At 34.5% G+C, this 13,279-nt stretch overlaps 1 protein-coding gene across 1 annotated transcript in view; it reads left to right on the top strand.

Moving 5' to 3' along the window:
* The window catches only part of IFIH1 (interferon induced with helicase C domain 1), a 52,011-nt gene that overhangs the window by 4,145 nt on the left and 34,587 nt on the right, over positions 1-13,279 (top strand). Inside the window, exons 2-3 of the mRNA XM_008054080.2 lie at positions 4,249-4,417; positions 7,088-7,234. Of these exons, the coding sequence (XP_008052271.1) occupies positions 4,249-4,417; positions 7,088-7,234 (316 nt within the window). The remainder of the gene's footprint in view (positions 1-4,248; positions 4,418-7,087; positions 7,235-13,279) is intronic.

Below are 13,279 nucleotides of genomic sequence, written 5' to 3'. Positions count from 1 at the left end.
CCCACTCCCAGCCACTGCAGCCTCGACCTGCTGGGCTCAGGAGATCCTTCCGACCCAATCTTCCAAGTAGCCGGAACTACAGGCGAGCACTACCACACCCGACTAATTTTTTTGATTTATTGTTGAGACGAGGTCTCGCTCTGTTGCCCGGGTAGGTCTCGAACCTGCGGGCTCAGGCAATCCACTTGCCTCGGCCTCCCAAAGTGCTGGGATTACAGGCTGAGCCACTGAGTCTGGCCAAGAATGATCTTTCATTGTCATTATTTTTCTCTTTTCCAGGAAACGTTCTCTACTTGGTGTATTACGTCAGTTTAGGATTCTTGCCTCTTCTTGCAGCCCCTGCCCCTTCTTACACAAGAGCTTCTGAAAATGACTTTAGACTTAACTTTGTCTCCCATTCAAGTACTAACCATCAGATAAAATTGGGTGCGTTCAGGGTGGTATGACTGTAGAGTAGATTTGACTTTGTATCTAGTGAGTACCCAAATAACTTATGTATTGATTTATTCTTTCATCCAGTTTAAATATATCATCATCTCTGTGCCATTCTAGTCATGAAAAGATAAGAGAAAATCACGAACACTGTGCTTTCATGGAGTTTGTGTTGTGGTGTTAATCAGTGTTACAAAAAAAAAGTTAAAGAATATCTACTGTATACAAGGCACTATTCTAAATACTAGAGACATGAAGATAAATATGAGTCATTTTATAGATCATTGTAACAAAATAATCTCGGCAGTAAGGAAGCGCCCCTGCAGCACCCTGCTTCTCTTTCAGGATACTTAGAGATAATTTGGCACACCCATCGATTTAGGCAGTCATGAACTTTGGAATAGAAGTGATCATATAAATATTTCCATAACCATAGTGTCTTAGTATCAAGCTGAACAGTGAAGAGAGATGCACGTTTCAGCCCTAGCCATTTCAAAGCATCAAATGCCTAGAGATCTCATACACCCTTTATTTACACAAGAGAACCAGAGATTCCATGACTAGACCTGCTAGAAACGGTCCATTTCCCCTGACGTGAATTTGAGTACCCAGGTCAGTCTCCCCCAGCTTATTGTGTTATCTGACAAATAAGAAAAGAATTTTATTAGCAAAAAGAAGTGTGAATAAGAAATTTGCTCTGTCAGTGTGACAATACATTTTCTTTTGGTTAAGACATTAGTTTTTTTGTGGGGAACTGGTTCTTAAAAATTCTTTATATTTGGCCGGGCTTGGTGGCTCAGTCTGTAATACCAGCACTTTGGGAGGCCGAGGCGAGTGGATTGCCTGAACCCGCGGGTTGGAGACCCGCCTGGGCAACTTGACAAGACCTCGTCTCTACAATAAATCAAAAATTAGCTGGGTGTGGAAGCATGCGCCTGTAGTTCCAGCTACTTGGAAGGCTGAGGAGGAAGGATCACCGGAGCCCAGTAGGTTGAGACTGCGGTGGCCAGGAGAGTGCCACTGCACTCCAGTCTGGGTGACAGTGAGACTCCAACTCAAAAGCAAAAAAAAAAAAAATTCTTTATATTTAACATGCGAGTTTTGCTTCCTGATTTACTTTTATCTGAGAGTTGAATAAAGAAAATGTGCTGGAATAAAAAAAATCACCGTTATATTTAAATAACTACCTAAAATATTATGTAAGAAAGAGCATTTTTATTAAACTGTACAATTATTGGTAAGTCAGTACTGTATGAAAATATCATTGGTTTCTCCACTGATTTCTGTTGGAAAGAATTAACATAGCAAAAGATTTAGAAAATGAGAGCATTGAGTTGTATTACCCCAAAATTCATTTCACTCTATTTTACATAAATAAATTAGTTAACAATGTATCCATAGACTCCATAGTCATAAAAACATCCATCCATTTTTAACTGCATAGTCAGAGAAAACTTCCAGTGAGGAAGAACCATGGGTAAAAATTATTTTATCCTGTTGCAGTCTCATGTCTAAATATTCACCTCCCAGAAATTTCTGTAATTATGTTTATATATTGAGATCCAATATCTTTATATGCGTTAGGATAACAGATTAAGTCTTTAAAAATTATGTAATTGCCTCACGAGTAATTGATGTAATTTCCAGCACCCAAACTGGGAAGATTTTATAAAAATCCAGAATCTTGAAGAGGCTGCTAAAATTGCACAGATATATGTAGTTCCACATTCAAATAATAAGAATACTTATAGGAAATAATGGCATCCTGATCCTTAAATGCCTGAACTCAAAAAGAGCACAGAAAGCTTGACAAACGTGATTCCACAGTAAAAATCAACTTAATAGATTAGTATTTGAAGAAAACTTGGTAGATAGAATATGTTGGAGATTTTTAATAAAAGTATTCATTACAACGCTTCAATCATTTGTGGAGAAATACTTTCTGATTACTTCTGTCAGAAATATTTAAAGCTGATTAAAGGATGAGGTACTAAAAATGAGAATGGTTTAGTTAAAAGAAGACACTAAAATTAATCTTATTTACATGTATAGTAATGAATTATTAAATTAGCAGATGATAATAAAGATGTTACAAACACCAGGGAAGACAAATAATTTTCATTTAGAGATTAATGAAGTTTTTTTTAAAAGTAGGAAATACTTAGAAAATGCTGTGGGGATGATAGACTGAATTTACCTAAAATTTAAGTTAGAATAGTCATTTTAAGCACTTCTTTCCAGAAAATAAATTTTAAATTAGCCATGATTTTACCTCAGGAAGGCAGGCTGGAATCAAATTTTATCTCTACCACTTACTAGCATCGTGACCTTAGAGAGGTAACTAAGCATTCCTGTGTCTTGGATTTCTGATCTGTAAAATAGATTAATATTCGTACCCACTTCTGGGCTGCTGAATTAATATATACAAACCCTTAGAATAGCATTATTAACTTTTAGCTACTTAGACTAAAATATCCTTTGGGTATTATCATGCTATATACTCTTCTGTACAAAGTAGCGTTCTTTTGTACTGCTGGTGAGATGTTTATAAAGATGACTTTTTCCAGTCATCCATAATAGTAACGCTGAATTTGTGCCAGACATTGTTCCAAAATGCTTGCAAATTTCAGGCAATAAAAGGTTATGAATATATTTACAGGACTAGACAATACATGAATTTTGTAAGAAAGAGTTAATGTAGACTACCCAATCCAAATTATAAATGTAGAAGATTGGCAAGGACCTTTGATAACACCCATCATGATTTCCTTTCTAGGATGCTGATAGATAGAATCACATGAGATGCTCTACATTTTTCTTAAAATTTTGGAGGTCCCAGCATAGACAAAATAAATCAGAATATTTTGGGAATAGATCCTAGATATCAGTGTTTTTAAAACTTCACAAATAATTCTGATGTACAGCTAGGATGGAGAAACCCTGAAATTTGTTTCTAGCTACCTCATTTTCTACATGAAACTGAGGTTCAGAGAGATGAAGTGGATTGCCTGATGCCACAGAATGCTAATGATATCCTTCCTAATTTCTTTGTGATCTAAACATGGCTTGTGTTAGTCTTTCCTCCAAGTGCCTATTGCTATATTAGGATCTAGGGAGATGCACTGTGATAATGATTGCCCAAATTATCCACATTAAGAAAAAATTACTAGATTAAAAGAGAAATTAAACAAAGGCTAAAAATTTTAATGCATGGCTGTAGAAATAATTCTACCTTAGACTTCCAAAAAGAAGTATGTATATAAAATAAATTTATTTTAATACTAAATAAACACAAATTTGAAAAAATATTACAGCAATAATCAGTAGTACAATATTAAATAAGCAAGAATGTAAATATGTGATTGTAATTATTCATAATGATAATAATGAAAAAATAAGAATTGGATAAGAAATGTTGGTTTCCCATTTGTAGACTCCATGTGTTGAAAGGAAATAGAAAGCCCTAGCTATCCAGGAAGAAATTGCCAATAATCGACATGACATGGCTACAGATTAAAGAAACTTTCTCTTGCACCCCTTATTCAAAATGGATGAGGTAAAATTTATTTCCCAAGTGTCAGGTCTGAGTAAATCAATGGCTATAAAAAATGGATCATATTTAAAAGGATACTTGGCCCAGAGCTTTTTTTCCCTGTAGAATTCAGAATTACTATAAGTAGCATTGCTGTTTCTTTAGTGTTTGGATATAAGTCTTTAGTTATGCTTAATTGCTCAATTTTTCTAAAGAATAGTTTCTGTTTAAGTTTATTCAGAAGATGTTTCATCTTATGTAATTATACTTTTCTCTTAAAACAGATTTCTGCTGCAGAAAATAATGGAAATGAATCAGGTGTAAGAGAGCTACTAAGAAGAATTGTGCAGAAAGAAAATTGGTTTTCTACATTCCTGCGTGTTCTTCATCAAACGGGAAACAATAGACTTGTCCTAGAGTTAACAGGCACTGATTGCTCAGAAAGCAATGCAGGTATTTCTAATTTTACTGAGGAAGATTTACAGTTTTCCTAATGATTCATAGTTTAATAAAGCCTATGGACACAATGACAAACACCAAGAGTTTTAGTATAAAAATATTAAGAGTGTGGGGAAACTTATTCCTGGAAAAAGATTAACTTAGCAAAGACCACAAAACTCAGCAAGTGGTAGGACATTGGCAGTTCACACCCAGTCCAACCAGCACTTTTTATGATCTATCTTGTTTTGGAAACAAGATGATGGCCTGAAATTTTTATCAAGATTATTCAACATTGAATAGACATGAATATATTGAAAGAAAATGTTATAGTGATTATAATAACTCTGCTGCATAGTCTTATGGACATTTTTAGATATTTTAAGTAACATATTAAGCATCTGAGTAAAAGACTATAATTGTCAACCTATCTCAACATTACTTAATGCAAAATTTTAAAATTACTCAAAAATAGTTATAAAATAACATTTTATAGCTCTTTCACATATATTATTTGTAAATCTAATTTACACTAACACCTATTTTTCTTTCCAATGTATGTATTCTATGTTTTCAAAGATACCATATGTAAGACAAGAGTTAACTGTTAATTAATTAATTGCAATCATTATAATCATCACAATTTTGTTCTGGTGACCCAAATTAAATTAACTAATAGAGATTTTGATACTAAAAAGTGGAGTTCTGCCGTGACAAGTACCTAAACATGTGAAAGTGACATTGTAACTGGGTAATGGATAGAGGCTGGAAGATTTTGAGATGAATAATAGAAATATGGACATTGAGAGTGATTCTGCCAAGGTATCAGAAAGAAATGAGGAAAATGTTATTGAAAACTGGAAGAAAGGTGATCTTTGTAATAAAATAGCAAAGAACTTGACAGTAAACTTTGCAAGTGATAAAATTGAATATTTGGCTGGAGAAATTTCTAAGCAAAATGTTAAAGGATCAGCTTGATTTCTCCCAAAATACATTACTATATTTCTCCTGAAATATATAGTAATAGAAATATATAGTAATATTCAGTAATATATTTCTATATATTACTATATTATATTATAGTAATATTTCTATAATAAATAATTGCTATATTATTATAATAAATATTACTATAGTATAATTACTACAGTAAATATTTCTGTAATAAATATTATTATAGTATAATTACTATAATAAATATTGCTATAATATAATAATATATAGTAATATATTACTATATATTTCTATGACTATACATATTTCAGAAGAAATATAGTAATATATTTCCAGAGAAATTATAGCCTTATATGAAGAGGAAGAGAGAGAAATTTCTGTCTCTCCATCTTCATCATATGAGGGCACAGAGAGAATGTGGCATCTGCAAATCAAGGAGACAACCCTCATGAAATTTTGGTCCTGCTAGCATCTTGATCTTGGACTCCCAGTGTCCAGAACTGTGAGAAAAGAGATTTCTGCTAGTTGAAGCCACCTAGTCTGTGGTATTTTGTTATGGCAGTACAAGCAGATTAAGATAAGAGCCCAGTCTCTGGATCCTGATTCTTGCTGAATTCTGGCTCCTTCTGTAGGTATTTGAACTTCGGCTAGACATTTCACCTCTTTCTGCCTCAGTTTACTTCTCAGTAAAGTGCGGATAATAATATTACTTATCATCTAGGTTTATTTTGAGGATTAGATAACTTAATATATGTAAAGTACTTATGCAGTAAGCACAGAATAAATTGACCATCATAATAATTAATCCCAAACATACTTGATATCTAGGTGCAAATATTGTCAAGTTGACTTCTTATCCAAAATCATAATTTTCTTCAGGAAATTCTCCATACAAAGTTGGACACATTTTCCCCTTATGCTTTAAGACAGGATAATCTGAAATGATACTTTAGAAAATTTTCTTTATGGCATCAGTCTTCTCTGACAGATTGTAACTTCAGAAGGGCAGAAACTGGTTTTTCTTTGTAACACACATAGTCCCTGAGTAAAGTACCATTACATGCTGGTTGGCGGAAGAAAGGCCAAAAGGGAGGAGTGGAGGAAAGAAGAAAGGAAAGATACAAAATATTTCATTAAATTTGTTAAAATCTCCAGAGATTCAGAATCCAAGAATTTAGGCTGACATTAAAGCAGATGTACATCTCGTGCAGAACACACAGAGAGGGAACAAAATGGCAAGAGCACAAGCTAAAGAAAACAACCGAATTTGCATTTTCATTAATTCAGCCTTAAATGTAATTTTGTATCACCGAACAAGTGACTTATTTCCCAAAGGTGATGGTCAGACAGGAAATCTCTTCTCTTGTGATTGTCTTTTTTAGGTAAAATCTAATCATTCCAAAATATTACTCACTGTGTTCATATTAAAAATAAAAATACTGTGTCATAAGAAAAACATTGTTCTATGCCTTTCAAAATGTCAATGCATTGGAATATATTAAGAAAAATCTTTATTAGGGATCCTAATTTTGTTTTCAAAATAACAGCTATTTATATTGTATCAAATCTTGCATGACAATGCAATTGACATTCTGTTCAGAATTTCAAAGTATTAAATATATTCAAGTAACCTCTATTAAGAACCCTCATTTTACTTTCAAACAACAATAATAATTACATATACTGTAAACAACTTGTATTGTACTATCATTTACATTCTTTTATTCACAGAGATTAAGAAATTATCACAAGAAGGTGATCCTAAAGTTGAAGGACCACTTCTTTTTGCCAGAGATCAACCAAGTCCAGGGAAAGAGGCCTGTGACATGGAGAATGATTCATCAGAATCATCTTTTGCAGATTCTTCTGTAGTTTCAGGTACTTGAAACACATACATACTTTAATATATTAATTACTATTTCCAGAAAAATTTAGTTGGTGCATTAATGACAGCAGGAGCTATTAATCAGAGGGAGAAATTTTGAGCATTAGAGTTTGTGAACATTTTTACTAAAATAATACTTTTAGAGCAGGTTACATTACAATAATTCTTCTTTGGGTAAAATGTTTTAAAAACAATTCCAATAGCAATGTGGTATAAATATGAATACATTTGCTTCTAATCTTACTTTGTAAGACTCCATGGTCATTCTAATCTGATAAATATCACAAGCATGCCTTATATTTTACGGTTTTCAAAATACTTTCAACTATATTAACCAGTTGATTCACCCAAAACCCTGAAAATTAAATAGGACAATTATCTTTTTCCCTGATTTACAGACTACGATGTCTCAGAGAGGTTCAGCTAAGAGCAAAACTAAGGTTGTAAAAAGAAAACGAACAGATGCTAAACTAACATTGGCTTGAATTCCAGTACTACTTGGTGTGAGGACTAAATAGCACCATGTTCCCCCTTTTTGATACTGAAACATCTTTGAAAGAATCAAGCTAATTTAACTATTTTCTTCCCTCTAGTTTTCCCATGATAGCTGAATCTTCCTCTCCCCTTTTCCCCTTGAAGGTACACATTCTATTCTCTCAAGAAATAGTTTATTAAGTCTGTGGTATGCTGATAAATGTAACAAGTAGTTCCCAGGAAATGACCAAAAAAAACCAAAACAAAACCCCTCATTTGCAGTATTTGTAGCATTTGCTGATCCCATGGTGTAAATATGCCCACTAAGGGTTATTTCAAGCTTCCAACATAAGGTCGCTGGACACAAAGTCGGGAAGAGATGTACAGTGACACATCATTCATTGTACAGCATTTCCACTATTCAGATACAAAAAACATAAGCAGCCTCACGACCAAAGACAATAGTAAAAATATAGTAGAATGATTTAGAATTGATGAGTTTTAAGTACTTGTTGCCTTTGTTTTAATACAATTTATTGTAACTCGATTTATTAAAAATGGCTACGCTTAATAGCAGATCACAAAATCCTGAAAATCTACCAGTTGGCTCTTGTGAGCCAGTATAAACCAACTCTACACATCACTGCAAGGTTTATCTAGAAAAGTAGTTCAACTGCATTGCAGGACATTTAGAATACATAGAAATACACAAACACATCACTCATATTCCCACAGTATAGAAAAAAAAACACTAAACATTTGAGCATCTCTCTTTCCGGTCTCTTTTTTTTTTGAGTTGGAGTCTCCTCTGTCACCCAGACTGGAGTGCAGTGGCCGCTCCCGGCCACCGCAGCCTCGACCTGCTGGGCTCCGGCGATCCTTCCGCCTCAGCCTTCCGAGTAGCCGGAATTACAGGCATGCGCTACCACGCCCGGCTGATTTTTTGATTTATTGTAGAGATGATGTAACATGTTTTTTTTTAAACCTGTTTGGTTTTTTAATTTAAAAGTTAAAATTTTTTTTAAATTTTAATGCAGTGCTTCTGAAGTTTTAATGTTCAAATGAACTACCCAGTGTAGGAAGTATTATTGAAATGCTGATTGTGATTCAATAGATCCTGAGTGAGGCCTGAGATTTCACCTTTCTCACAAGTTCAGGTGATGTTACTGCTACTGTTCTAAACCGTAGTTAAGTAGCAAGGTATTAATGTACACAATAACAAAGCTTTCAAACCTGTATTCTAGAAGTTTTTTTGGTTTTAAATTTGAGAAGTTATACTTTCCTTCAGAAATCATGATCCTGTGGGAATGCCAATATCCACTACCTGAATGTGGGATTTTCACGTTTTAATAAACCTTCTAATAGGCTACCTGACATCACTATGAGTTACTGGGCATTTTCTAAATTCACATAGAAAGAACTGAAGGCAGAGCCGAGGCTGGGAGATGATCCTGCATTTTGAATAAACGTTTTTCAACAAAGATTCCCAGACTATTGCATCTCATCAGTTAGTCCCCTCTGAATTTCAAAGTAAACAAAATTAAAGGCAAAATTAAATCTATATATTCAATATTTTATTTTTCAATATAAAACTTAATATAAAATATAATATCCTATTTTGCTTAATATAAAACTTAAAGGTGCATCTTATGGAAAAAAATCCAGATCTTAATAATAACATTAAGAAAGATTTTTTTCTCTTAGTTTCCCTTCCTCCCTATCTCCCTCTTTCCCTCCCTTTCCCTCTGACTTCTCTCCCTCTCTTCCTCTCACTTCTTTCATTTAGTAAATAATTATCAGACTTTTATCCTGTGCCAGGCACTTAGTTCAATACTGAATACAGTTAGAAATAAAACAGAAGTGGCTTTAGCCTCCATTGATGGAGCTTTCCAGTGATGGAGTGTTCCAGTGATGAAGATTTCAAGCAAACCATAGTCCCTACATACTGACTCTCATAGGAGTGCTGTGAAAGGAAGGTACAAAGGATTAAACTACATACTAGTTTGAGAACATATGCAAGTACAGTAAGCTGTACAATAATTGGGGGACCCCATGCAATCCACAAATATTTCAGTGGTCTTCTAGTCTGTAGGACCCTTATGACATCTGAACTTCTCGTGGATTTGAGAGTAGGTAGGTCCAATTCATGCTGACCTTTTCCAGAGTAGTAACAAAGGGTAACTTAGTTACAAAAATATAATGCCACTCATAAGCAGATCTTGAACAATTATAATACTATAAGAAAGCGATTGGCAGTAGTGGAAAACTGTCAGGGGAGGGGGGTGGGATTGGCAGTTGAGGGAAACGCTAGGGGAGAGAGGGGCATACCTGATCAACAAGGGTACCTGCAATAGTCAAAGTTTATATACCTAACCCTGAATTGTACCTCACATCTTTATAACAACAACAAAAAAAGAAAACAAAATATAATGGCTTTGCTAATGTGGGCTGCTGATGAATGCAATGGATCATTCCAAGTGTCTGTTCATTTTCTTGTTGTTCTTAAGAACTAAGAACATAAATAACTTGTAAAGCACCATTAGGCCAAAGAAGTTATTGAATTCTTTTGACTAAAGTTTTTATTGCAAAATTTACTATAGAAGGAATTTTCCTACATAGGCATTCTTTGACAGAATTAGCACTCAAAATGAATGTGATAGTATTTCACAGTCTCGAATATACATTAACGTAATTTTATTTTGTACACCTTTTTGTTATTGATAATGTTTCATCTTCATTTTGAATTTTATTATATTGGGTTAAGATTTCAAATAGCTGCCAAAGTAGCATTGAAAGAAACTTGTTATTTAAGCTACACACATTCTGTAAATATAAATTTTTATATGTAGGAAGTAAAAAAATGTGACTCAAATTATTTCTAATTTTAAATTTCTAATTAATATTTCGGAACCAGGTTTGAAATATTTTTTCAGTGCATGGTAGTCTTGGTACTTAAAAATGTTTGTTACTCATTTATAGCTTTAATACAAAGATTCTTTATATATTGTTTTTAAAGCACATTTTACTCCTTAATACATCTGATGAGTACGACACTACCATTAGTAACAGTAGTCCATCCCAAAACTAATTTTAAAAACATTTCTCTTTCACCCTAAAGATGATGCATCAGAATTCCCTAGTGAATAGTTTTGGAGAGTGATTTAGTCACATCTTGACACTTGGGGGCTTGTATGTCTTCTTCTTTCTTTATCCCATCTCTATCGACAATCAACTGCTTCCCATTAAAATCCTGGCTAGGCCGGGCTCAGTGGCTCAGCCTGCAATCTCAGCACTTTGGGAGGCCAAGGCGAGTGGATTGTCTGAGCCACAGGTTCGAGACCAGCCTGGGCACATTGGCAAGACCTCGTCTCTGCAATAAAAACCAAAAATTAGCCGGCCGAGGTAGCACGCGCCTGTAGTTCCAGGTACTTGGACGGCTGAGGCGGAAGGATCTCTGGAGTCCAGCAGGTCGACGCTCGGGTGGCCATGAGGGTGCCCCTGCTCTCCAGCCTGGGTGATGGAGTGAGACTCCAGATTAAAAAAACAAAAACAAAAACCCACAAACGTGGCTAACAGTTCAGATACAGTAATAAGTAGTGTTTTTAAAAAAATTAATCTTTTTTCAAATTAACAAAACAATTTCTAAACAACATTTGAAAGGTTCTAAAATTAATAGGAATTTAATGCTGGATGTTATAATTCTGCTTTCTGAAGTCACTGGTAATTTTATAACAAAAAGCCATTGCAAAACTTTGTTGTGTCTCTAGAGCATACTTCCCTAGAAAATGGGAGAGGAACACAAAGCCTGCTCTCATTTTCTTCTATTAAAAACACCGTATTTTAACTATGGTTGGCTGGGCACAGTGGCTCACCCCTGTAATACCAGCACTTTGGGAGGCCGAGGTGAGAGAATTGCTTGAGACCAGAAGTTCGGACCAGGGCAACATAAAAGCCCTGGTCTCTACAAAAACTAAACAAATAAATACATAAATTATCCCAGCATGGTGGTGTGCACCTATAATCCCAGCTACTCCAGAGCCTGAGGCAGAAGAATCACCTGAGCCCAGGAGGTCGAGGCTGCAGTGAGCCGTGATCTTGCCACTGCACTCCAGCCTGGACAGCAGAGTGAAACACCCACTCAAAAACAGAACAAACAAACAAAAATTTAATTGTGATGAATAAATAATTATTTTAACTTTATAATCTTACAGAAAAATTGATTTTACAATCGTGAGTTGTCTGCCATTGTTGCTTTGTCAAAACAAGAGTAGTTATTTTCCATTAACCTTTTGCTCGTATACTATTTTAGAAATTAATGCTATAAAAGAAAAGAAAGTTAGTTGAGATTTAAAACCAAGTGGACTTTATTGTATTTGGAATAAACTTGCTTTTACGTAGCGCGGAGCAGAAAATTCCCCATTCATGGTTCTGTATTGCATCACCCTGTTCGGAAACTAGAAGATGCAAATACCTCGGATTGGCCAGCAGAGGGCGGCTTTACATTTGTAAAGGGAAAGGACTTTACTGTTCCAGTGTGAAAGATTATCATGTAACAGTGGAGTGTGCCATGTGTGAATATACAGTGCGCATGACTGTGAATGCCTGTGTATATTTTGATTTATATATTCGTTCACGTGAAGATTTTAAAATTCCACCCCAGCTAATGAGCTTACCAACCTGCTTGTTTTCAGACTTTAATACCTTCTTTTTCATATTCCCCCATATGTTCCACTCCTTAGGTTTATCCGGTGACATTATGCTTTGGAATATATTGTGGATATATTTTGCATAGATCATGTTCTGTAGGAGGGGTTTAAAAATTGACCTTTATAAAACAGCCTCCTTCTCCCTGGCCCAATCTGTTATAGCACTTTTTTTTGTTGTTGTTTTGTTTTGCCTTTTTATAGACCAAAGTCCAATCTTAGATTTGGTCTATACTAATTTCTGTAAAAGTGACACAAAATTTATCCTTACACTTGAGGACCAGAATAATGTTCTGTAGCACTAACCTCTAGAAATCTCGAGATTTTTAGACTCTCTAAAAATAAATATCATAACATTTAAGACCTAAGTAGAAAGATAATTAATACAGTAGTATACAATCATACTGTATCAGAATAATTCATACTGTTTTCAAGACTGGTTTGAATTAAGATAGCTATCTTTTGTTTCTTTATTTTTTCTAGATGTAGTTATTAATTATTGAGAACTAGCAGTGCTACTGAGGCAAACTAAAGTTAGATACTAATTTAAACTGAAGGAGAGAGACAGAGGGAGAGAGAGAGAGAAACAGATACTGATACTGATACTGAAGTTGGTACTTGTTAAAGGATTATGTGGGCTTGTATTTTATTTGAAAACTGCCATGAGCTATCTGGGTCAGTAATATGACTTACAATCGCATAGTATTTCTAGGAGGATTGCCATTCATACATCAGGAATGAGGACATAGATATTATGACAGAAAGAAATCTCCCTAATATGCAGTTAATACATGCTGGGTTTATTTTCATGATAACCATTTATGCTACAAACTTAAAGCTTTTCTTTTTTTTTTTTTTTTT

This window comes from Carlito syrichta, unplaced genomic scaffold, assembly GCF_000164805.1.
Source record: "Carlito syrichta isolate Samal-C Ts95f unplaced genomic scaffold, Tarsius_syrichta-2.0.1 Scaffold289015, whole genome shotgun sequence".
NCBI lineage: Eukaryota > Metazoa > Chordata > Mammalia > Primates > Tarsiidae > Carlito > Carlito syrichta.
Note: the sequence above shows the minus strand (reverse complement) of the source record. Positions and strands in the feature narration are given on the sequence as shown.